This window comes from Leuresthes tenuis, unplaced genomic scaffold, assembly GCF_036924035.1.
Source record: "Leuresthes tenuis unplaced genomic scaffold, fLeuTen1.0.hap1 SCAF_1, whole genome shotgun sequence".
In the NCBI taxonomy this organism is placed as follows: Eukaryota; Metazoa; Chordata; class Actinopteri; order Atheriniformes; family Atherinopsidae; genus Leuresthes; species Leuresthes tenuis.
Genome location: NW_027325355.1, coordinates 4,097,584 through 4,123,599, shown reverse-complemented (window position 1 = coordinate 4,123,599; position 26,016 = coordinate 4,097,584). Strand labels below are relative to the sequence as shown.

Below are 26,016 nucleotides of genomic sequence, written 5' to 3'. Positions count from 1 at the left end.
CTCTCTGATCACTTCGTGTCTGCCAACAAAGCAGCAGCAGCTGAAGATGACCAACTTCCTCATGTGTCACAGGGTGATCAGACGTTGCAACAAAAGACATGCAGGTGGTAGAGAGAAGAGAAAAAGCTAACAGCACCTGGTATTCCCAAGCGGTCTCCCATCCAAGTACTAACCAGGCCCAACGCTGCTTGGCTTCCAAGATCAGACGAGGTCGGGCATATTCAGGTTGGTGTGGCCGTAAGCAACAATGTCTGTCACAAATGTGCATTATATAGGTACTGGAATCATACAGTTCCTCTATGTAACCAGAAAATTGCCGAGAAAGGTTGATGCGTATTGGGCACATCTTCTTCCCTGTCGTGATTATTCTCTCCAGCGGAAACTGAGACTCTCAGATCACTTCGTGTCTGCCAACATAGCAGCAGCAGCTGAAGATGACCAACTTACTCATGTGTCACAGGGTGATCAGACGTTGCAACAAAAAACATGCAGGGGGTAGTGAGAAGAGAAAAAGCGTACAGCACCTGGTATTCCCAAGCGTTCTCCCATCCAAGTACTAATCAGGCCCAACGCTGCTTGGCTTCCGAGATCAGACGAGGTCGGGCATACTCAGGGTGGTGTGGCCGTAAGCAATAATGTCTGTGACAAATGTGCATTATATAGGTACTGGAATCATACAGTTCCTCTATGTAACCAGATAATTGCCGAGAAAGGCTGATGCATATTGGGCACATCTTCTTCCCTGTCGTGATTATTACCTGCAGTTGAAACTGAGACTCTCAGATCACTTCGTGTCTGCCAACAAAGCAGCAGCAGCTGAAGATGACCAACTTCCTCGTGTGTCACAGGGTGATCAGACGTTGCAACAAAAGACATGCAGGTGGTAGAGAGAAGAGAAAAAGCTTACAGCACCTGGTATTCCCAAGCGGTCTCCCATCCAAGTACTAACCAGGCCCAACGCTGCTTGGATTCCGAGATCAGACGAGGTCGGGCATGTTCAGGGTGGTGTGGCCGTAAGCAACAATGTCTGTCACAAATGTGCATTATATAGGTACTGGAATCATACAGTTCCTCTATGTAACCACATAATTGCCGAGAAAGGCTGATGCGTATTGGGCACATCTTCTTCCCTGTCGTGATTATTCTCTCCAGCGGAAACTGAGACTCTCAGATCACTTCGTGTCTGCCAACATAGCAGCAGCAGCTGAAGATGACCAACTTACTCCCATCCAAGTACTAACCAGGCCCAACCCTGCTTGGCTTCCGAGATCAGACGAGGTCGGGTATTTTCAGGGTGGTGTGGCCGTAAGCAACAATGTATCTGACAAATGTGCATTATATAGGTATTGGAATCATACAGTTCCTCTATGTAACCAGATAAATGCCGAGAAAGGCTGATATGTAGTGGGCACATCTTCATCCCTGAAGTGATTATTACCTGCAGTTGAAACTGAGACTCTCAGATCACTTCGTGTCTGCCAACAAAGCAGCACCAGCTGAAGATGACCAACGTCCTCATGTGTCACAGGGTGATCAGACGTTGCAACAAAAGACATGCAGGTGGTAGAGAGAAGAGAAAAAGCTTACAGCACCTGGTATTCCCAAGCGGTCTCCCATCCAAGTACTAACCAGGCCCAAACCTGCTTGGCTTCCGAGATCAGACGATGTCGGGGATATTCAGGGTGGTGTGGCAGTAAGCGACAATGTCTTTGACAAATGTGCATTATATAGGTACTGGAATCATACAGTTCCTCGATGTAACCAGATAATTGCCGAGAAAGGCTAAATTGTAGTGGGCACATCTTCATCCCTGATTTGATTATTACCTGCAGTTGAAACTGAGACTCTCAGATCACTTCGTGTCTGCCAACAAAGCAGCACCAGCTGAAGATGACCAACTTCCTCATGTGTCACAGGGTGATCAGACGTTGCAACAAAAGACATGCAGGTGGTAGAGAGAAGAGAAAAAGCTTACAGCACCTGGTATTCCCAAGCGGTCTCCCATCCAAGTACTAACCAAGCCCAACCCTGCTTGGCTTCCGAGATCAGACAAGGTCGGGCATGTTCAGGGTGGTGTGGCCGTAAGCAACAATATCTCTGAACAATGTGCATTATATAGGTACTGGAATCATACGGTTACTCTATGTAACCAGATAATTGCCGAGAAAGGCTGATATGTAGTGGGCACATCTTCATCCCTGATGTGATTATTACCTGCAGTTGAAACTGAGACTCTCAGATCACTTCGTGTCTGCCAACAAAGCAGCAGCAGCTGAAGATGACCAACTTCCTTATGTGTCACAGGGTGATCAGACGTTGCAACAAAAGACATGCAGGTGGCAGAGAGAAGAGAAAAAGCTTACAGCACCTGGTATCCCCAAGCGGTCTCCCATCCAAGTACTAACCAGGCCCAACCCTGCTTGGCTTCCGAGATCAGACGAGGTCGGGCATATTCAGGGTGGTGTGGCTGTAAGCAACAATGTCTTTGACAAATGTGCATTATATAGGTACTGGAATCATACAGTTCCTCTATGTAACCAGATAATTGCCGAGAAAGGCTAAATTGTAGTGGGCACATCTATATCCCTGATGTGATTATTATCTGTAGTTGAAACTGAGACTCTCAGATCACTTCGTGTCTGCCAACAAAGCAGCAGCAGCTGAAGATGACCAACTTCCTCATGAGTCACAGGGTGATCAGACGTTGCAACAAAAGACATGCAGGTGGTCGAGAGAAGATAAACAGCTTACAGCACCTGGTATTCCCAAGCAGTCTCCCATCCAAGTACTAACCAGGCCCAACGCTGCTTGGATTCCGAGATCAGACGAGGTCGGGCATGTTCAGGGTGGTGTGGCCGTAAGCAACAATGTCTGTCACAAATGTGCATTATATAGGTACTGGAATCATACAGTTCCTCTATGTAACCACATAATTGCCGAGAAAGGCTGATGCGTATTGGGCACATCTTCTTCCCTGTCGTGATTATTCTCTCCAGCGGAAACTGAGACTCTCAGATCACTTCGTGTCTGCCAACATAGCAGCAGCAGCTGAAGATGACCAACTTACTCATGTGTCACAGGGTGATCAGACGTTGCAACAAAAGACATGCAGGTGGTAGTGAGAAGAGAAAAAGCTTACAGCACCTGGTATTCCCAAGCAGTCTCCCATCCAAGTACTAACCAGGCCCAACCCTGCTTGGCTTCCGAGATCAGACGAGGTCGGGTATTTTCAGGGTGGTGTGGCCGTAAGCAACAGTGGCTGTCACCAATGTGCATTATATAGGTACTGGAATCATACAGTTCCTCGATGTAACCAGATAATTGCCGAGAAAGGCTGATATGTAGTGGGCACATCTTCATCCCTGATGTGATTATTATCTGTAGTTGAAACTGAGACTCTCAGATCACTTCGTGTCTGCCAACAAAGCAGCAGCAGCTGAAGATGACCAACTTCCTCATGTGTCACAGGGTGATCAGACGTTGCAACAAAAGACATGCAGGTGGTAGAGAGAAGAGAAAAAGCTTACTGCACCTGGTATTCCCAAGCGGTCTCCCATCCAAGTACTAACCAGGCCCAAACCTGCTTGGCTTCCAAGATCAGACGAGGTCGGGCATATTCAGGTTGGTGTGGCCGTAAGCAACAGTGGCTGTCACCAATGTGCATTATATAGGTACTGGAATCATACAGTTCCTCGCTGTAACCAGATAATTGCAGAGACAGGCTAAATTGTAGTGGGCACATCTTCATCCCTGATGTGATTATTATCTGTAGTTGAAACTGAGACTCTCAGATCACTTCGTCTCTGCCAACAAAGCAGCAGCAGCTGAAGATGACCAACTTCCTCATGTGTCACAGGGTGATCAGACGTTGCAACAAAAGACATGCAGGTGGTAGAGAGAAGAGAAAAAGCTTACAGCACCTGGTTTTCCCAAGCGGTCTCCCATCCAAGTACTAACCAGGTCCAACCCTGCTTGGATTCCTAGATCAGACGAGGTCAGGGATGTTCAGGGTGGTGTGGCCGTAAGCAACAATGTCTGTGACAAATGTGCATTATATAGGTACTGGAATCATACAGTTCCTCTATGTAACCAGATCATTGCCGAGAAAGGCTAACTTGTATTGGGCACATCTTCTTCCCTGTCGTGATTATTATCTGTAGTTGAAACTGAGACTCTCAGATCACTTCGTGTCTGCCAACAAAGCAGCAGCAGCTGAAGATGACCAATTTCCTCATGTGTCACAGGGTGATCAGACGTTGCAACAAAAGACATGCAGGGGGTAGAAGGAAGAGAAAAAGCTTACAGCACCTGGTATTCCCAAGCGGTCTCCCATCCAAGTACTAACGAGGCGCAATCCTGCTTGGCTTCCGAGATCAGACGAGGTCGGGTATTTCCAGGGTGGTGTGGCCGTAAGCAACAATGTCTGTGACAAATGTGCATTATATAGGTACTGGAATCATACAGTTCCTCTATGTAACCAGATAATTGCCGAGAAAGGCTGACTTGTAGTGGGCACATCTTCTTCCCTGAAGTAATTATTCTCTGCAGCTGAAACTGAGACTCTCAGATCACTTCATGTCTGCCAACAAAGCAGCAGCAGCTGAAGATGACCAACTTCTTCATGTGTCCAAGATCGGACGTGTTCAGGGTGGTTTGTCTGTAAGCAAAAGTCACCGTGACAAATATATATTATATAGCTGCTGGAACCATATGTTTCTTCTAGTTTTTCACATAATTGGCTTGAGAGGCTGATGTTGATCCTGCACATGTTCTTCTCTTGTGTTGGTTCTCTGCAGCTGAAAGTGAGACTCTCAGATAACTTTGTGTCTGTCGACCTCTTCTGTTCCCTGTGTGTAGTTTTGTGTTCAGCGTCACACAGAGAGACCGAGGCTGCTTAGTTAGATGAAATCTTCACAAATTGCTCATTTTTAAACAGTTACATTATATTTTAGAAGTCAGAACACAGTAATAGATGTTATTTCAGCATCTATAAAAAGCTGATTTGTGACTGATTATCTCGCTTACGGCCATACCACCCTGAACACGCCCGATCTCGTCCGATCTCGGAAGCTAAGCAAGGTTGGGCCTGGTTAGTATTTGCATGGGAGACCGCCTGGGAATAAGAGGTACTGTAAGTTTTCTACACCTGCAGGAGGCGCTGCTGCTCACTCAACACAGACAGCTTCTTGACATACATCACATTGGGAAGGAATCAGTCAAATAAATTCACTTTTCAATCTTTGTCAAAGACTGGAAATGAGCGCACACATAAACCTCATTTAGGTCACTCTGTCATATCATCTTCCAGCACTGCTCAGCTCACAGTGACTTCATCTGTCTGAATTCTTCTGGATACCAAACACACACAAATATTATTGTCTCACGTTAGTCTGCAGACTGTTAACAGATCTTCCTGCAGTCTGCAGATTCATCCCATTTCCTTCCTTCCTAAGAATCCCTGCTGATATCCAAGGTGCTGATCCCAGATCTGCTCAGATGTCCCAGGTTCTCCTCTTCTTTTATCCTCACACACTGAACTGTCTCCTCATCTATGTGTTAACAACCAGAACCCACTGATGTGGGCTCAGAAATAAAGTTTCCAATGTTTTCCAAACACAAATGAATACATTTCAGAAATGTACTGAGGCCAGATAGAAAAAGTGCACGTGCAGCCACTTTAAACTGTCAAATAGGCAATTTAACGGCAGTTATATTTATGTTTCGCCACTAGATGCAGCTATGATTTTATGGCCATAGAGGAAGTCCGTATAACACGTTTGTTTTAAGTGTTTTGATGTTTATATTTATTGTTTAGCAATGTTTAAATGATATAGTTAATAACATTTGGTGTTAGGTAAAAGTTAAAAGTTAAAACTTGATAAGTTTAGTTTAAGGTGACCGTGATGTCACTTCCGGTTTTAAAAAGCGGTCCGGTAAACTGGTATCATTGATATGGATCCAATTAAGAAAGCAATCAACGAAGACCATATGCGGTTTTAAGTTTACCGGTTTGTCCACTTGCAGGCCGAAGTGGTATATAAGTTTATGTTTGTAAATAATATATTTTCTTTTAGTTGAGGCATGTGTAATGTAATATTTGTACATCATTTGTGTTTTATCAGTTCTACGGTGTACTTGTGGTGAAAGCCGACGATGAAGACCACAGTAAAAATCAGTGAAAAGAACACAAGTCTCGTATCTGTGAACAAGCCGGCATATGTTTTTTTCCAAAGACCACGTCCAGCATTTGATTGAAATTGACCTCTCTGCCCCCTGTATTTCCACACTGCTGGTGTATCAGTGAGAACACTGAAACGCAGAATGCGACAGTGGGGCCTCTCAAAAAGGGAAGGCTACAGTAAAATGACAGATGATGAACTTGACAGCTTGGTCTCTGCCATCAAGCAAGACTCCCAGAATTTGGGTTGGTGCTTTTTACAGAAAGTTCTTTGCATTATATCATGCACTTGTCCATAGCATTATAAAAAGATTTGTGCCATAAAAGTAACATTTGAAATGACAGGGCTTTCCACAGGCACCGGCTGCCGGCCATATAGCCTCCACAACTAAGTCTAGCTGAGGGCCGGCTACTTTAATGACTGCTATTTTTATAGCCTAAAGGCTATCAATATTATTTTTTCAATTTTCTAGTCTGTGCCTTAGTGGAGAGTCCTGGACATTATCATAACAACGGTCATCATAGCATGTATACCTGAGAAAAAGTGAAATGCCTAAATTGTTTGTTCACATGATTATCAATCAATATATCTTAAATAAAAGTGGTTTTCACTTCTTTTCCTACAGGTCACAGAATGGTAAAAGGTCGTCTTAGGGCTTTAGGCCACAGAGTTCAGTGGACAGAGTGTGGGATTCGATGCACCGGGTTGATAGTCTAGGAATACTACAGAGAATGACAAGCCTCGGATGTGTTGTGAGAAGGACCTACAATGTCGCAGCTCCTCTGTCACTCGTACATATAGATACCAACCACAAGTTGATCAGGTAAGCTGACAGCAAAGGACATCACATGGACATTATATATTTATATATTGATTTAAAAAATGGTCTATGGCATACATTCTGCAGATTTCTGGAATCTGGTGTAATGGACCACGATGTAGCTGCATTAAACAATTGATACATTTTTATTTCACAGATATGGTGTGGTAATGTTTGGAATAGATGTTTCTTTAAGAAAGGTCAGTGTCCCCATGGAGATTATAGTGTGGGATATAATATTCAACTTAATTTTGTTAAAGCTATACTTTTCTTTCAGGCAATTCTACACTTTTCTTTTGTCATCTTAAATTTATGGCGCACTAAAATGTAAAAGCAAGCCACCAGGTGTTGAAACTACATGCGAACTACAACGCAGGCCGTGCTAACATTAGCCTCGTAGATCACAAGTTGTTTATATTCGGACACGGCAAGCACAAGAATAGCCTTGATGGACGTGGTAACTGGACCGCTGATAACTTGACAACATTCTCCGCTCCGACATCCGGGGGAGATGGAACACACCATCACTTTCTCACCTCACACGTCAGGGAGGAGGGGAGCGTCACAGGTCAGGCAGGGGGAAGAGGGGGAGACTTTGGAGGGAGGGGGAGTTGTTCATGTTTAAATTTTTACTAAGTGCTGTGCTACATGCCAGAAAGGTAAGTATAGCTTTAAGTCTAACATCACACATGGAACAATAGTTCATTCATTTATTATTCTTATATTATTGTAGTTAATGTTTAATGTGTTTCTGTGGGGTTTATGTTTTCCAAATGCTCACAAAAAACATGTACCGACAAGCTGCAAATAACAACAGGCTGTAGAGACGCATGGTTTTCCATCCAGGTAACATGCTATGTCTTGTTTTGAGGTTGATGTTTTTATGTTTACATTGTTATATTTTTACAAGATTTTAAAAGAAATATAAAGTTGCCTTTACAAAATTGTTGACCCACTGACATAATCACAATATTATATGTATGTCTTTACAGTGATCTGCTGTTCAAGGATGTTTCAGTCTTTTAATATAAGCATCTTTATGTATTGATAAATTCCTTTACAACTAGTGTCTCCTCCAGGATTAGCAGATGATGAAACCTGTTGTGGATTTACAACAAAAATATAGAACAAATTTCTACAACACATTCCTGTACAACTTGGACTTGTACATTGGATCTCTTTTTATCATAGTAGTATTGGAGACTAGTGTGTACATATATATAACTATTTATCATGTCTATCTATTCTTTGCTGCTCAGGTCCCTGATCGTAGTCAGGCCATCCTCCCATGATTAGATAGAGAGGACAGCTGATTTTCCTTTGCCTGCCTTTTGTGTTGAAGGACTGAGTCACACAGTTTTGTCAACCACATATTTTATTTTTTGGACTTTTTTGAAAGAGTATCCATACCAAGGAGTAAAATTGTACAATCCTCTTTTTCCTAAATCAGTACCAACTTGTGCGCACCGCATGGAGTTGGCGCTCAGATCCCGGCAGGCAGAAATTGCTGCTCCTTGATTGGATGATTGGTTGGCCCATGGGTGGGCACCGGGTTAATTATGCAGGCTTTTGAGTAGTTCTCCTTGTCGCTGATTGTTACCATGGGATTGTTTTTCCTGTTTCCTTCTCCTTTGGCTTCTGTGTCCAAATTCCAAATGGAGAGCATGGAAAAATATATGCATTGCAAATTAATATGGAAGAAGAAACCAAATAGATTCAATTAGTGACACACAGAGGTGAGAAGGCAAATAGCACAGACCCTCTCAGCTGAATGTTTCACTTTTTCAACATTAACCAATTTAAGCCCTCTCTTTGGAATTGGTCAATCACACACTCTGGTGTGACTGGATAACTGACTAAACTCATCCACTAATCTTCTTTCCAGAACATAAACATGACAGCACACCTGAAGGTTCCACCGAGATTTGAACTTGGATCACTGGATTCAAAGTCCAGAGTGCTGACCTTTACACCAAAAATGGGGCAAAAGGGACTGCCCGAAAGGGGGGAAAAGGAAAAAAAGAGGAAGGAGGGGGGGAAAGAGAGAAAAAGAAAAGGAGAAAAAAAGGAGGAAAACGTACACTATATCCACTTTTCTCTATTCTCTTATCTTCTCAACATTGTTTACACACACCTCTGCACTTATTGCAAGGTTTATCATCCGTTTAATTTTCATGTTTCTTGTGGGATTCGAACCTGTATTGTGGCAACACCCCAACATACCACAGTGCTTTGGACGTTACTAAAGCCTACTGTATGGGGCAGCACACAAAATGTGTATAACTGTAAATGTAAATAAGTCTCCCATCATTTTTCCCCTCTTTTTTTGGTACACTCAATTATTTGAGAGACTAGTGTTATAATTGGCTTTGATCTTAGACATTATAAATTCATATTCTGTATTTTCCTAAATGTTCCTAGCTGGTACTTTTCCACTCTGCTCATACTGCACAATCGATGACCTTAAAAGGGTCCAAGACTTTAGAATGACATAAACAACTGGGTCAGACAAAACATCTCTATTAGGGCAGATAGGTCTGGTACATTAGATCCACGCCTAAAACAGCACTCACACATACACACACATTGTTTCTCACATCCAAAGAACACAACAAGGACAGCAACTGGCCTGATCATGCCACTAAAAACTGGCCAATTATACTCTGACAAGTGTGAAAACAACTTCTGTGAGATAAAGCTGAATATAAATATGACATGTTTCCGGATATCGGGGCTCGGCCTGACGGATTTCCTGCGGGAGCTCTGGCACTCCGAGTCCAGCGCTGCAATATACTTTACTATGTGACCACTGATAAATACTTTTTTAATAAACGATTTCTCCAGCTTGTTCTTGGGCTTCCAATGAAAAAATCGGGCTAACACAAGCTATCTATCTGTATCACTATTTGTGCAACACAAGTGAATGAAACAAATTCCAAATTGAGCAAAGAAAGTATTTTTAAAAAATCTTTGGTTGAGACAAAGAGTGTTGGGTTTTATTAATAAATGTAAAATAATTCTCCAAGTAATTCTGGCTTCACTTTTGACAATTGCATTAAATGGATGTCACTCACACTCATTGTCGTCCTGTTTTGCAAATGGAAATTAAATAAAAATGTGAAGGCTGTTCTTGGTTCAAGTAAAATGATCAAACTTTATTAACATTGTAACAATAATCACACAGTAACAGACGAGCAATCATCTGCGAACAGACAGACAGACAGACAGACAGACACTTAACGTAAACTTAACGCCGCAGTTAAAACGTCGCATGAAATGGAAGCTGTCCAAGCGCACTGCAGACCTCCATGGGTGGAAGAGTTTGACCACTGAAGACACACCTGTGAAAAACAAAGTCAGCCGCTGCCCAATTGCCAGTACCCCTCCTCCCACAAGTGGAGTGGTAACAGTGTGTGTGTGTGTGGCACACAGTTTTTCAAATGTATATTTGATAAAGAATTTTATCATTTTCACCCACCTGACTGGCTGCAGCAGTCCCGGTCAACATAGATGACCTCAGGTTCAGCTTGGCCCGCATTCTTGTATCGAGTGACGATGCCATGGCACAACTCTTCCAACCCTGCACCTTCACCCGTCGTCAGAACAGAGTTCAGAACCTGGCCAAGCTCGTTGCCGATGTTTGTCATCCATGCAGCACTGTCCCCAATAGCGCCAGCCAGCTTCTTGGTGATCTGTAAAACAAACACTACTTTCAAACTGTTTGTTGTAATTATACACGTGTGCGTGTGTCAAACCGACATTCACGCACTTGCACCTGTTATCATATTCCTCTTTTTTTGGGGGGGGGGCAATAAATATAGCTTTCCCAGTGATAACTACTAATACAACCGATTCTCCGCAACAACCAAAAGATTCATCGCACACAAGGCCTTGAAATTGATTTTGGTCAAGACAGACACATTTGATGACAATGTGGGGGAGGAGGTTTCAGAATATGAAGATCAAATTCAGAGTCTGACAGTGACTTTTAGAAGAGGATGACATTAATCATCAGCTATCTCCTAAATGAGAATGAACCACAGCTAGACAGCAGCAGGCCCCAGGACCAAGTGGTCAGCAGCCAAGCTGAGATTGAGATCTTACTTATGTTTTGTAAATGTTCAAAGTTGTAAAAAAGTTGTAAATGAATAATACATGATAGTTATACCAAAAAACCTTGTTTATATTGCTTGAAATTGGGATGAAGTAAACATCTGTAGAGTATTTTAACATAAAATTGTTTGATTGTGTTGAATTAAAAACCCCAAAAATGCAGCGGGTCCACCAGACCAACAAACATTGCTTGAGTAACAAAAATATGACCAGAAAACAAGGGTTAATACATCTGGACACATCTGTCAGCTCTGCTCAAACACATAACCAGGCTCCGTTACCAGAGTGGAGAAAACGCCACAGATAGCCGATTAATTACTATTGCACTGACGGACAAAAATGCAAAAAAAGATAGTTCAAATTTTAAGGCTTTCCCCGAGGAATCGGCAGAGTTTATAAGGCAAATAAACAAAAAAATCAGTTACTATTTGTCTTCTGATTCTGTCATATCACTAACATCCCCACCGTCGCCACACAATGCTGGTATGAACAGCGACGCTATTACAGGCAGAACTTCCATTGGCAAAATGGCTACGTTACAAGGAAGTTGAAATACAACTTGGATAAAGTGCCGAGAGGACGGAAGATTAAATTGCATATTGTTTGTCCCACGGTTTAACATTCGGCTTATACATGGCGTTACTTTTATGAGTATTAATCAAGTTTACAAACCTTGTTCCCGTGCTTGTCACAAGTGTATGCGAAGAAAAATGGCCGACACTCAAAAGCGTTAACCGCGCCCCCTCCGACGTCACGTCACGTGTCCCTTTTGCCCCATTTTTGGCTGTGTTCGGACCTGTGTTCGGACCTTGTTCGGACCTTGTTCGGACCTCGTTAGGAACTCTTTGATGTCGTTAGGAAAGTGTTCGGACCTTGTTCGGACCTGACAGAATGTGTTCGGAAGTGTTAGGACCTCTGAGGCACGGCCAAAAAACCCCTTCCACGGCCAAGGAACCCCTTCCACAGGCAAACTATGCTCTTAGTCATGCAAATGCTTGACAATATAAAGGTTTAAAGCAAAGTGGGTTTTTTTGGTCAATTTTTCAGCGGTGCTCTTACAGCTTGTATTCTTAATATTGGCACGAAATTGAAGCAACACATTCTGTATATTTGCTGGTCAAAGGTTAGAATCCACCTGTCACGCGGAGGAATGGGGTTCGATTCCCTGACAGGGAGGGTGCCATTTTCACTGAGCAGCTGGTGGTTCACCAAAGTCCGTTTCACACCTCAGCATTGGAGAATCTCTTGAAAACCTGCAAAAAATGACTTTACGACAGAGATTATCTGCTGGAAATGCATTCTCACAGAGCTCCAGAGTGGTGCCTGGGGACAGCTCATAGGACGCAGGGCGGGATCCGCTTTGTCCGATGCAGAACATTTGCTGTTTTCTTTCCAGCATGTCAAGAATAGCAGACGAGGCTCCCTCCTATCCATAATTATGAATATGTTGATGTTGCCATCAGAAACGTGCAGTCATACATCTACACACAAGAATGAAATAAAGACCTTCCGCGTGTGAGGCGAACGTGATAACCGCTACACTACGGAAACTGTTACCGTGCCTACTGTTGAGAATTCCAACAGACAAATAATAGATAGATTTAGCCATTATCACTTTTTAATTTATGTTAATCATCAAAAAGTCCATTTTAATCATTCTTTGGGAAAGTAGTGTTTCTACCACGTTTGAGAGAAAATGGCCTTTGGAAACAAACAGATTGTGCCGTCTGGTCCCCTGCCCTCACCTCCGCCAACCCGGAGAGCGTAAGTGCACCCGCACAGTGGAAAAAAAACTAATGCCGTCAGTGCCACCTGCCGCGCATAAAAGAAAATGGTCATGGGCAGTATTATGGGAATATATACTGTCCCAAAAATAACAGAATGTCTCTGGAAGAATGGATGCAGGAGATGAGGAGAAAGAGGGAGGAAGAAAAAAATGTTTCAGATCATTCTTTACATGTCAATATGCATGTAAATAGTTTTAAAAGAAAAAAATGTCTTAATTTACTGTTCTAATTAGTTTCTTCTTTTGTTCATTTATTGTATTTATTTTGTTTTGTTTTATTTATCTTTTTATTCTATTTTATATTGTTTCTTGTTCTAAATTACTTAATAAATAAAGAAATTAATAACTTTAAACATTTTTTGTGTATTTATTGTATGTATTTTATTTTGGTATTTATCATTTATTTATTCATTTTATTTTATTATTATTATTGTACTCTTGTTGCTCTTGTTGTAATGTTTCCTAAATTTAATTATTTTCTATATTTGTTCATTTATTGCTTTTACTTTATTTGTTATTTGTCATTTATTTTTTCTATTTTGAATTTAATTTATTCCTGTTTTTATTGCTTCAGGTTTAATTTCACACGTGTTTCTGAGTGTTTGTGTGTGTGTAAAATTAGTAATAAATTTGTTACATTTCAGTGAGTGTCTTCAGTTTTTTCAACTCATTCATAGAAGACGACTACATTGTTGCAGTACTCAATTCATAAATGTAAAAATTAATATAAAAGTACATTTAGTTACATTTGATAACACTTGGTAAAAGTTTGTCTCATGTCCAATGGTTTACTTGAAATGGACAGCAGAAACACAAATAACTACAAGTTCCTTCCATTTTTTTCCACTCATTTTCTCAAAATGTCTTCTTTTTCTTCATTTTTCTCCTTCCCCCTTTTCCCTCTTCTTCTGCCTCAAATACAGACTATTGCTTCCCTGCTTCAGACATCTAATTTGAGGATCCAGGGTTCAAGTCCTTGTTCAGGTGTATAAATATAATCTGCCACTTAAACTGTGCTTCCCTCTATGCCTGCACTCCATTTCTACACTGTCACCTCTGACAGAGCCTGGCTAATGGTGTTCCTTCTATGTAGCTTATTGTTAGCTTTGCTGTTAGCTGCATCGTTATATCCTCATTTGTAAGTTGCTTTGGATAAAAGCTAAATGCATGAACATAAAGTCATAAAGTCGACAGTTGAACACATTTTAAAAACATACGTGAAGAACTAATTCGCACAATAGTCTCATCTTTCAACTCCACTTTCCTCTGGTTCAGCTTGTATATGAACAGTTCTGCAGTTAAAAGCTAAAATCCCAAAGCAGAGTGGAGCTTCTGTGTTACCTGAGGACTAACTGATCTCTGCAGTGAATTCATCTCTTCCCAGGATGCTGTTTCCACTGGAGCTTTTCCATGCTCCAGTCTCCCCAACAATTAATATTTGTTGTGATCTGATGCCATTAAAAGTAAAAACAAGTTGAATTCAGTAAAAAAAACAAGTAAAGAATCAAGATTGAACCGATGTAAACTGATGTGAAAAACTGCTCAAAGTAACTGTAACTACATTAAGCTCTCAGAATTGATATTTTTCTTCAAACAAGTTTCTCAGGGGATAGCGCGAACGCAGTCCCCCACTACCACAAATTATGCAGCTGAGATTCCCACATTTGGGGAGAGCGACCGTAGAAAACCAATTGAATCGCTCTGTTCACCGACCAATCAGGTGGCCCACTGACCTTTGACCGTAGACTACCAATAGCTTCGCCGGACTCACCAGGCAGGCAGCCGATCACATGTCAGAGAAAGCGAAGAGACGGTGCGAGCGAAATTTGGACATTGTTTTTGCCAACAACTTCGACGGTTTATCTGTTAAAGAAGTTAAAAACAACACACCGACTAACACAGGGACACAGAAGATACAAGAGAAAGACATTCTGCCCCGTAAAGATGATGTCCTCATCAAAAGGTCTGAACAACAGAGTTTATGCTATAAGACTTCACCTCAGCTGTAGACTGAGATGTAAATAAGCCTTAACAATCTGTAAATATTCTGTAATAACTCACTGTACATATAGAAATGATATGTACATAGTAATTGTAAATAGTTTTATATTTTTATAAATGTGATTTTTTCATGTTCAAAACAACTTTACTGCTGTGTAAAATATCCTATTTGACTTACTGCTGTGTTGTGGTTCACTTCAGTTGATTGAAATCGTTTTTAAATTTTATACAAAGATTTGAATCAAGTTTTAAATTGTCGTGCTTTGATGTCAGCAGCTTAGTATAATAAAACGTTTGAATTTTCATTCTTAGCCAGGTTTAATGACACTTTGTATTACACTGTAGTTTATTTTAAAGTTCCCAATTTCATGCACTTTGTTCAATAAAACTGCTGCTATAAGCATGAAGCATGAGTTCTGTAATATCATTCACTGTTTTTGTGATTGTTGAAGATTTGGAACACAGATGCAGACATAAGGTAAGATAAGGTTGAGGTAGATGGTAAGGGATCAGGAGTTAGAGGGGTTAAAGAACAAGTTTCACTCAGTGGCCTCCTTTCATTCCCTGGCCACTCTTTTTTTCATGGCCACTGATGGTTTCTCAGACCACTCCACACCTCCCTCATGTTGTTTTGTTGGAGTTTGCTCTCCAACTTTCTCCAACTAAGCGCATGTAAAACAATATTACATCATTTTGCACATGTAAACAGATAAGAATCGGCTTCAGAAATATTTAACTACTTTTAACAAGCCTTCAACCATCCTTAAATATATCAATTGTTCTGTAAAAAGCATAAATGGCATTGAAAAAAAAGATCACTCTCACAAATATGCTTTAAATCAAATTAATTATACTTTGATTGTTGGTAGCAAACAGTACAGTAGCAAGTGAATAAATGACATCAATTGTGTTTCATGTGGCAAGGCAAGTTTATTTGTAGAGCACAATTCGTACACAAGGCAATTTAAAGTGTTTTACAGCTACATAAAATCACAAGAAGGCAAATAAAATAATTCCATAAAACAAAAAAATAATCATTAATCAATTGAATGAAAAGTGAAGAGTGCTGATAAATACTTTCAGTTGTCACAGCTAAATAGAACTGTTTTCAGCCTGGATTTAAACATAGTCAGAGTTGAGACCTGTCTCACATCTTCTGGAAGACTGTTCCAGATTTTAGGAGCATAAACAGCCTCACCTTGTTTAATCCTGACTCTGGGCACCAGCAGGAGACCTCTCCCTGAGGTTCTCAGAGTCCCAGCTGGTTCATATGGCTCTAACATGTCAGAGATGTACAGGAGTAGAGCTGTTTTAAAGTCTATTCTCTGAGCGACAGGAAGCCAGAGCAGAGACCTAAGCACTGGACTAATATGGTCGTATTTCCTGGTTCTAGTCAGGACTCGAGCAGCAGTGTTCTGGATGTCCTGCAGCTGTCTTACAGCCTGTTTAGAGCCCAGTGAGCAGGCCGTTACAGTAGTCTAACCTGCTGGAGACAAATACATGGATTAGTCTTTCTAAGTCTGGTTTAGACACTATTCCTTTGATTCTGGCCATGTTTTTTAGATGGTAAAAAGCTGCTGATGTTATTGATTTAATGTGGCTGTTAAAGTTCAGGTCTGAGTTCAATATTACCCCTATATTTCTAACCTGATTATAAGGTTTTAGAGGAGAGTCTCAAGGTGACCGATAACACTTTCTCTTTGTTTCTGTGGGCCACAGACAATGATTTCAGTTTTGTCTGGAGAAAATTGTTATGAATCCACACACTGATCTGTTCGATGCAGTGACACAATGTATCTACAGGCCCGTGTTCTTCTGCCGTCAGTGACACGTAGGTCAGAGTGTCATCTGCATAGTTGTGGTAGGACACATGATAGCTGCGTATTAGCTGGCCTGATGGGAACATGTACAGATTGAACAATAGGCGTTACAGGATCGACCACTGTGCTCATACAATCATAATTATGATACTGTCATATTCCCAGGTGGATTAAAAAGGTATCATATCAAATACCTTATTCAAAGCTGTGGAATGTAAGTTTCTGGAAGGACAGACAGTCAATATTTTCATGATTTTTTTATGAAACTCGTTAGAAAACTAATTCATTATAGAGAATTCATTGAAGTGCTGTCATATTTGTTATAGTGCGAGACTCAAAATACCCATTTTCAGTTAAACAATCAATAAATAAGGTACAATTACACATAATATTGATCATAGACAATCTGCCAATTACATTCATCAATAATTGCACTACGAACCAGCTCACCCCCTCACAGAGACCATAACTTGCCAGTGGTGCAACAGCTGGTTCAAATCCTGCCTGTTATCTTCAGGATAACTTTACAATGAATGGAACAAAAATATTTCAATACCGAAGTGGAATGAATGAATAAAGGTGCCACAAACTATCCATCCTTCCATTTGCTTTACATGGTTTCAGGGGGACTGGAGCCTATCTGTCACAGAAACTCATCAACATTTGAATCCAATAACAAGTCTGAAACTAAATGAAAAACGGCAGACCCAAATGAACGCTGACATGATATAGGCTATGTCAAATTCAAAAGCAGTCCCTGTTTCTCTTTTTGGAACTTCTTCTTTCTCAGGACAAAAATAAATGTATGAGGATCAAAGCCAACCATGACCTGGGACATCTCAGCAGATCCAGGATCAGCAACATGGAGACTGAGAGCCAAGAACAAACAGAGGTCAACATAACAAACTGTTTAACAATGACAATGACGTAGAAGATATACAAAAAAATGCATGTGTATATATGAATCTACTGTGAATTTACACCCTCTTTTCTATTATAAACAGGAGAGATATGTTAAAAAAAATCATGAAGTTATATTATGACAAAAAGGAAGTACCACGTGTGAGATGCTGCAGGGTCAAGAGACACTGTGTACTGAGAGTCCTCTTATCTATCTTATTTCAACTTCTGTCTAATCCTTGTTTGACTGAATGTCGCATAACCTTGTGTGGCCAGTGATCTCATAGGATGGATGGATGACTTTATTAATCCCTTTGGGAGGTTGGCTCTGGGAAATTGAAATCTCCATCTCACTCAGGCTCAGCACTGTTATATACAGAAATGTACAGAATAAACAAAGTGGAAACTAAATAGCGATAGTATCATTGTTTTTGTTTTTTTTAACTCAGACAAATCTGTGTCAGCTTCTTGATATGTCATGCAGACTCCTTGCTGTGAGAATAAATGTTTGGTATTGTCTCCAGCGACTCTGAGCCTCATTTTGAGAGAATTTTCATGACACCAACACAGACATTTGACATAGTTTCACAGCTTGAAGTTGAGCCTCGTGTCCTTTTAGTGTTGGAACAGCCTTAACTTTCAGCTTTAGTCATGACAATCAAACAGCTGTCTGGAAAGTACAGGGAACAACTCCAAACCTTTCTCAGACTGCGTTAAAAATTCTTTGGGAAAGATTAGCACAAAGATTAGAACCAAACACAATTTTTTTTAAATATCTCTGTAGCAAGAAGATGAAACGCATGAGAAATGTTGACATCTAACCTTTAATAAAATGCAGAACAATGAAATACAAACAAGTGTAAAGCTAGACTTTACATCAAACTGAAATGATATATTGCTTCTAAAGATGTTGTATGTTTACAAACATACCCACAGCTGGTGCACAGCTACTTTGTGAATTTTAACTTTAAACAAAACATATATGTTCAGTATAATAGCATAAAATGTGTATCTACTTTTAAAAAGATTGCATTTTCAATTCAATTCAGTTTTATTCATATAGCGCCAAATTAAAACAATGTCATCTCAAGGCACTGATATTGTTCTGTCTATCAACTCAGAACTGATGCCATATTTATCTTGAACGGTGGGAGATCCGTCCATAGTTCCCAACTATCCCAACAAATTATAAAGCACTTTCAATGACTCTTCAAACATGTGCTACCCACAGAACATTCAGAATAAAAGCCCTGACAAGAGAAGGTGGTAATCCAAAAAGAAGATTTTTAATCTGAACAAGGGAAATTCTTCTGATTGGTAGTTCCTGTTGCTGCTCCCAGGTGAATGCTTTCTTATCTGCCGTAAAATATATTGTTGATTTAAACCAATAATTTATCCACAGTGTGAGTATGTTGGTGTGTCTTTAGACTGGATAATTGAGCAAAACCTGCTCTACACTGACCACAGCTGTAAGGTTTCTCTCCTGTGTGAATACGTTGATGTGTCTTAAGATGGGAAGATGTAGCGAAAGCTGCCCCACACTGACCACAGCTGTAAGGTTGCTCTCCTGTGTGAATACGTTGGTGTGTCTTTAGACCAGATAATTGAGTGAAAGCTGATCCACACTGACTACAGCTGTATGGTTTCTCTCCTGTGTGAATACGTTGGTGTGTCTTTAGACCAGATAATTGAGTGAAAGCTGCTCCACACTGACCACAGCTGTATGGTTTCTCTCCTGTGTGAATACGTTGGTGTGTCTTAAGATGGGAAGATGTAGCGAAAGCTGCCCCACACTGACCACAGCTGTAAGGTTTCTCTCCTGTGTGAATACGTTGGTGTGTCTTTAGACCAGATAATTGAGTGAAAGCTGATCCACACTGACTACAGCTGTATGGTTTCTCTCCTGTGTGAATACGTTGGTGTGTCTTTAGACCAGATAATTGAGTGAAAGCTGCTCCACACTGACCACAGCTGTATGGTTTCTCTCCTGTGTGAATACGTTGGTGTGTCTTTAGACCAGATAATTGAGTGAAAGCTGCTCCACACTGACTACAGCTGTATGGTTTCTCTCCTGTGTGAATACGTTGGTGTGTCTTTAGACCTGATAATTGAGTGAAAGCTGCCCCACACTGACCACAGCTGTATGGTTTCTCTGCTGTGTGAATACGTTGGTGTTTCTTAAGATAGGAAGATGTTGTGAATGCTGCTCCACACTGACTACAGCTGTATGGTTTCTCTCCTGTGTGAATATGTTGGTGTATCTTAAGATAGGAAGATGTTGTGAATGCTGCTCCACACTGACTACAGTTGTAAGGTTTCTCTCCTGTGTGAATACGTTGGTGTGTCTTTAGACCAGATAATTGAGTGAAAGCTGCTCCACACTGACCACAGCTGTATGGTTTCTCTCCTGTGTGAATACGTTGGTGTGTCTTTAGACCAGATAATTGAGTGAAAGCTGCCCCACACTGACCACAGCTGTATGGTTTCTCTCCTGTGTGAATACGTTGGTGTGTCTTTAGACCAGATAATTGAGTGAAAGCTGCCCCACACTGACCACAGCTGTATGGTTTCTCTCCTGTGTGAATACGTTGGTGTATCTTAAAATCGGAAGATGTAGTGAAAGCTGCTCCACACTGACCACAGCTGTATGGTTTCTCTCCTGTGTGAATACGTTGGTGTATCTTAAAATCGGAAGATGTAGTGAAAGCTGCTCCACACTGACCACAGCTGTATGGTTTCTCTCCTGTGTGAATACGTTGGTGTATCTTAAAATCGGAAGATGTAGTGAAAGCTGCCCCACACTGACCACAGCTATATGGTTTCTTTACAGTGTGAAGCCTCTGATGATACCTCAGATGTGATGATCTTTTGAAAACTTTCCCACAGTATTTACAGGAGTGACATCTGGAGCCCTCTTGGGCTATATGTTTCTGCAATGACAGAGAGGAAGAAGGATTAGATCCTTTTGAAGTTCACAGAAAAGATTTCTCTAAGCTAACCAACATATTCTAACTGGACGTGTATAGACTGAGCCACAGGTCTCAATATCTCAGATCAAACGTGCTGAGATGCTGAGAGTGTGTTTATAAGTGCCCTCAGCTGTCAACACTGTGCTCTGATGTGTTCTACACACGTTCAGGTTTTTAAGCAGTAAACTCTTGCTTTTTGCTCTTTCACTAATTATTTTTTATCATGATGAAATTCTGAAAAGGAACTTGTGCTACAATATTTCTAAATGATAGAAGGAAGCACAGTCTTGTCCAAGTTGTTCAATTAAACAACTTGTAGAGGTTGGACTGAAAAAGGTTGATGACCACTGGTTTAAATGAATAAAAGTAACAGTGGTGGTAATACATGACATTCATTACACTAACGCTTTGTTCCAGCTTACAACCCAGAGGTCTGCAGCCATTGAGCTCAACAGCTATCAGGGAAACAGTTTTAACTCAACTTTTGTTTCGCTCTAAAACAACTCTTTACCCTGAGGTAGAGAGATCTACAAACCTGTCATCTAACCATTAAAGACCCAGAAGTATTACTACCACCAGGTTTAATTCATGTAATCCAGAGACTTTAAACACAAACAATGAATATAAGCTCCTGAACCTCTCAAATCTGAAGACTGAGAGCCAGAAAATGTCCCACCACAACAATCTGGCCACTGAGTTTCTTCCAGCAGATCATTCAGCCTGCAGCATATTTTCAGTCTAAGCACATCTGTATCAGAGAGGGTAGATGAAACCAGGAAATACTTTGCTGACACTTTTTCCACATTTGAAGTAAAAGCAGAACAAGCGGACGATACACGGAGCCTCGACACTCGTCCTCGTGTCTTTAATGTCCTCCACACTGACCTGTAGCCCGGTGGAACCAGAGGATGAACCGGCTCTGTTCTTAGTGGAGGTGTTTGGATCCTGGTTCTGCTGCTCCATTCTGGTCCTTGTCCTCCGACTGATGGACTCTGTCTGAAACTGTCAGTACATACAATAAGATCCAGCTGTGGCGTGCAGCATGTTAAATCACATCCACTTTTCTTCTTCTCTTGAAAACCTTTGTGGACAATTTTTAACCATCTAGTCACATTTAATTAAACTTATTGCCGTGGTTTTAATTTAAATTCCTGTGAACTTTAAACTGGTTCTTTAAAGACCCATAGTTCAAAATATTTGGAGCTTTTTGATCAAATTCAGAAAAAAAAATTATAATATAATATATGTATAATATACTCTGTAGAACGACACCCACTGTGTGCAATAGCCCATGAATCTCATCTGAGTCAGTGTAACATGATCAACTTAAATCATTTTACTACATTAAGACAATGATACTGTTTGAGGAAAGGGTCCCAATATCATCCCAAAGACTGAAGTGCAGATTTTCTCCGTTTCTAAATTTGTTCTCGTTTCCAGAAGCTGTCATGGATCCAGAAAAGTAAGAGAGTAATCTCAGATTTGTCACAGGTTAAACTCTGAAGCCCACGGTTCAGCACTCTGGCCTGAGGCTTGAAACTGAGAAGATGTGATGGTTCAGTGGGGAATGATCTAGTTCTGTGTGGCTAACAGCATGTCAGCAGGAGCTGTCTGACTGATCTGAGACAGTCTGAAGAACAACATGAAGTGGACCATTCTGAGGCCATCATTTAAATATAAAGGAGTGTTTTAATAACCTACAATCTCCTTTATATTGATTCTGAAATTATCTTACCTGGTAAACTTATGTGTCCAGTTAAAGAGTAAAAAGTGATCTTGTGTTGTGGTCAGATCAGACTATCAGCTCCTAATAAAGATAATTTTAGCTCCATTTTAACTCCAGATGTGGGCAGCTGGACTTTATGAGTAAAGACATGTACAACCTTTTTATCATGCGGTCAGTCCTTTTTGATTTGTGTATAAAAGAAAATATTGGATATGTAAAGGAAACTGAATAATGAAGCTTTCATGAGACACTTCTGAAGAGGACAGTCAGACTGTCTGTTAATGGGCTTCTGAGTGTAAATCTGAGAAATCAGACACTGATACTGAACTGTATATTTCTACTGCTCCTGTGATACTTTCCTGGATCACTGACAAATCTATATTATCATGCTATGACTCCTCTTCAAACAACATAAACTCTTAATGTAATTGAAGCATTTATATTGACCGTAATTAAATCCCATTTTAAGATTTTAAACACTAAAACACATATCAAATGTTTTCACTCCACAGTTTTATCAAAAAGCCAAATGATACCCAGATAAGCCCGGAAAGAACTATTCTAAATTTTACATTGATTATCAAATGTTTTAAAACTACAGAAAAAAGTTAAGAAAACTGCAGCTTTAGTGGAAAATGTGTTTAACACACAGCTAAAAGGATAAAGCTCCATTTTATTTGTCCATCTGACCGGCTTATTGAAATCTATAGTTGATGTTGTGTTTCTGCTTTCTGCTTTGAGTACAACGGTTTGCGGATTAGCATTAGCATTAGCATTAGCAGGACATGCTAACTGTGTATAGCAGCCAGGTTATTTGAACTTTTTTACTCTTTATAGTACATGTTCTGACTGCCCGTGTCCAGGTGCAGGAATCAAACCAATGACACAAAGCACTTTGAAGACATTTCTGCAAATGTTTGACCGCTACATGTATTCTTTTCTGGACTCACCTGCATGCAGCTTCCTGTAGTGATGTTCCGAAATGTGCCCAGATTTCGAAGCGTGTGTGGAGTAATGGAGGAGACGGTTTACTTAATTTAGGGGAGGGGCCGAAAATGATGATGTCTGTAACCTCACTACCCGTCCCAACCACGTGACTGCTTCCGGAAGTGCTTCAGATTTATATGCCTGTGTATTGACAAGCATATAAACCCCTCAGTCTACATTTAAAAGTGGGGTTTTTTTTATGGAGAGTTGCAGTCAGTTCACTTTTTGAGTTTTGATAGTTTGGATACTCGAGTTTGGATAGCGTTAATGTAATTTGGAGATAGTTTGGGGAGTTAAGTGAGAGAGAGATAGTTTTGAGATTAGGGAGAGTGAGGAGAGAAGGATAGGTAAGAGGATGGAGCCAGCTAGGAAGAGGAAGATTTCCCCCGTGTGAGAATATTTTGATTTGATATGTCCTATTAAGGTAAAGCTTAATCTAACATATATCAGATGCATTAGGTTTGCTGATCAAGAACTGTATTTTCACTGTTTCTTAATGTCTTCATAGGTGAGGTGTTTACTGTGTTCCAAGGAGTTGGGGTACAATAAGAACACCTCATGCATGCTAAGGCCTTAACTTTCTTTGAGTAAAGTGACAGAAAAACACACACAACCTGCCATATCATATGATACTACCTTTCTGGGAGAATTTACACACAGAATACGTTAAAAACTATTTCATCATACACATATGTGATAAGGGGATGAGAAATGGGTGACGGTGAGCTCTCAGTGCCTGTGAGAGAGAGAGAGAGAGAAGGGGGGGGGTTGGAGACAATAAAGCAGCAGGGGGTCTCTCAAACCTGGTGTAGAAGGTGTTGAGATCGTCAGCTTGTCCGGGGGAGGGGGTGACCACAGGGCTTCTACCTTTGTAGTGTCTGATGGTTCTGAGGGGGCTCCAACAACTGCAGGGTCGTTGGTGCCTGAATCACGCTCCAGTCTGGCTCTATAGTCCTCTTTAGCATTTTTGATGGCCTTCTTGAGGTCCTGTCTGGCCAGTCTGAATGTGTCCATGTCACCCTCTCTGTACGCCTGCTCTTTCTGGCGCCTGAGCTCTCTGAGCTGCTTGGAGAACCAGGGCTTTTGGTTATTGTGCCTTGTGATGGTTTTGGTTGGGAGGCAGACCTGCTCACAGAAGCTGATGCAGGAACATACAGTGTCAGAAAAGCTGCCGTTGTCATCCTCAGGGCCCCTCAGTGACTCCCAGTCAGTAGACTCCATGCAGTCCTGAAGCATGTCCCTTGCCTCTGGAGTCCACCTCCTTACTGTAGTCCTGGATGGTTTGGCCCTTCTCAGTTGCTGCCTGTATGTGGGGACCATCTGTATGATGCAGTGGTCGGAGTGTCCAAGGGCAGCGTGGGGGATGGAGCGGTATGAGGGTTTTATGGTGGAGTAGAAGTGGTCCAGTGTGTTGCTGTCCTGCATGGCGCATGTCACCAGCTGTTTGGAGCTCGTCAGTTCCTGGGAGAGGTTACATGAGTTGAAATCTCTCATCACAAGAACTATCGAGTTTGGCCGAGAGGTGGAGAAAGGAGCTGCTGAATCGTTGTTGAACGTGTTCAAAGATGTACTTTGTTCACTTTTCTGATCATCACGTTAAGACCAGATGTGAACAGCTCCAGGGCGCCGTTGGAACCACTGTGTGTCATTCATTACTGTAAAAACTGTGCATCATCCTTTCCTCTTTCTTTATTCCAAGATCTTCTTCTCCACTTCAGCTTTTGGCTAAATCTAAACACAGCTCACATGTCTTTGGACATTAATAACATAGATCACAGTGACATATGCAACACTTCAGATAAGCAGCTGCCCCAGTATAATTACAGATGGTTAAAATCATTGTTATTTTATAATATTCTTTCATGAACTGTGAGAAGCATTACACAGAGGGTTCATCTCCAAAGCAGGAGTTTTGCTCTGTCTGCAGCCTTTTTATTTTCGTGTCAATGACCAGTTCAGCAGGTGTGTCCCTCAGAGGAGCTGGAGGCAGCTGTTCAGGGCTACTTTTTTAGAAGAAGGTTTACTGATTGGAAAGGGGGCTCCTCACGGTGACACTTTGTGGGTAAGAGCCTGAATAAGGGCAACTTCTTCTTCTTCTTGGTTCTTGAAGACGTTTCATCTCTCATCTGAAAGGATTATTCAGTTTTAAACTAGTTGGTGGGAGTATGGACTTCTAAGCATCAGAGTGGTCTTTTACACCAACACGTTGTGCTATATTCAGTTCTTCACTGGCGAGGTTTCAATCTGAAGTTCCCTTCAAGTCAAAGTAGGTTTCACTCTCCACTTTAAACTTCTAGAAAGATATAGCAGTGTAGAAGTTTGCATTTTGGGGATTTTATGTTACTTTTGCCTTGTTTTTTTAACCTGTTAGTATTAATGTATCTGTATGTGTGATACTGTTTTTTTTTAAAGTGAGTGAAATTTCTCTATTTGGTGCAGCTAACATGAACACATGACAGATTGGCAGTAAAACTCCTTTTACAACATTAAATAAGAGGCGTCTGTGAGGTGAATATGGAGCTCCTGGCTGCATCAGGCAGGTCTCTGTCTCCTCTGTGAGGCAGTTTAGAGTTTTTCTGTGTGAAAGCAGCTGAAACTCTAAATGATGAAGATGTTTGATGTGTCTCACCTGCAGGAATCGTGAGCAGCATGAAGACGTTCAGCAGGACAAAGACGGTCAGAGTACACTTCGTCATGGTTCACCTGGAGACAAAC

At 41.1% G+C, this 26,016-nt stretch overlaps 1 protein-coding gene, 5 non-coding genes and 7 pseudogenes across 6 annotated transcripts; 1 reads left to right on the top strand and 12 right to left on the bottom strand.

The window, feature by feature from the left end:
* Positions 1-124: 124 nt before the first annotated feature.
* Positions 125-243, bottom strand: LOC140269274 (5S ribosomal RNA; annotated as a pseudogene).
* A 269-nt stretch (positions 244-512) lies between these two features.
* LOC140282546 (5S ribosomal RNA) lies at positions 513-631 on the bottom strand (annotated as a pseudogene).
* A 269-nt stretch (positions 632-900) lies between these two features.
* LOC140298104 (5S ribosomal RNA) lies at positions 901-1,019 on the bottom strand. Its single transcript, XR_011913781.1, has one exon. It is a non-coding gene; the product is annotated as a 5S ribosomal RNA (ribosomal RNA).
* A 561-nt stretch (positions 1,020-1,580) lies between these two features.
* LOC140270436 (5S ribosomal RNA) lies at positions 1,581-1,699 on the bottom strand (annotated as a pseudogene).
* Positions 1,700-1,968: 269 nt separating this feature from the next.
* On the bottom strand, positions 1,969-2,087 carry LOC140297735 (5S ribosomal RNA). Its single transcript, XR_011913445.1, has one exon. It is a non-coding gene; the product is annotated as a 5S ribosomal RNA (ribosomal RNA).
* A 269-nt stretch (positions 2,088-2,356) lies between these two features.
* LOC140293241 (5S ribosomal RNA) lies at positions 2,357-2,475 on the bottom strand. Its single transcript, XR_011912653.1, has one exon. It is a non-coding gene; the product is annotated as a 5S ribosomal RNA (ribosomal RNA).
* A 269-nt stretch (positions 2,476-2,744) lies between these two features.
* On the bottom strand, positions 2,745-2,863 carry LOC140299895 (5S ribosomal RNA; annotated as a pseudogene).
* A 269-nt stretch (positions 2,864-3,132) lies between these two features.
* Positions 3,133-3,251, bottom strand: LOC140298784 (5S ribosomal RNA). The gene has a single exon (XR_011914393.1). It is a non-coding gene; the product is annotated as a 5S ribosomal RNA (ribosomal RNA).
* Positions 3,252-3,520: 269 nt separating this feature from the next.
* LOC140298220 (5S ribosomal RNA) lies at positions 3,521-3,639 on the bottom strand. The gene has a single exon (XR_011913887.1). It is a non-coding gene; the product is annotated as a 5S ribosomal RNA (ribosomal RNA).
* Positions 3,640-3,908: 269 nt separating this feature from the next.
* On the bottom strand, positions 3,909-4,027 carry LOC140269042 (5S ribosomal RNA; annotated as a pseudogene).
* Positions 4,028-4,296: 269 nt separating this feature from the next.
* On the bottom strand, positions 4,297-4,415 carry LOC140314229 (5S ribosomal RNA; annotated as a pseudogene).
* A 604-nt stretch (positions 4,416-5,019) lies between these two features.
* LOC140299539 (5S ribosomal RNA) lies at positions 5,020-5,138 on the top strand (annotated as a pseudogene).
* A 13,860-nt stretch (positions 5,139-18,998) lies between these two features.
* Positions 18,999-24,950, bottom strand: LOC140294497 (uncharacterized). Its single transcript, XM_072379593.1, has 2 exons — positions 24,873-24,950; positions 18,999-20,549 (listed from the first exon to the last, which is right to left on the bottom strand). The coding sequence occupies exons 1-2, from the start codon at positions 24,948-24,950 to the stop codon at positions 18,999-19,001; spliced, it is 1,629 nt and encodes a 542-aa protein (XP_072235694.1).
* Between the last annotated feature and the right edge of the window lie 1,066 nt (positions 24,951-26,016).

What these genes read in the sequence shown, in the direction of transcription:
- LOC140294497 (XM_072379593.1), bottom strand. Translation starts at nt 24,950, where the DNA reads ATGACACACAGTGGTTCCAACGGCGCCCTGGAGCTGTTCACATCTGGT. An exon ending in TGATCAGAAAAGTGAACAAA is followed by an intron (nt 20,550 to 24,872) that starts GTACATCTTTGA and finishes CTGTCATTGCAG; the next exon opens with AAACATATAGCCCAAGAGGG.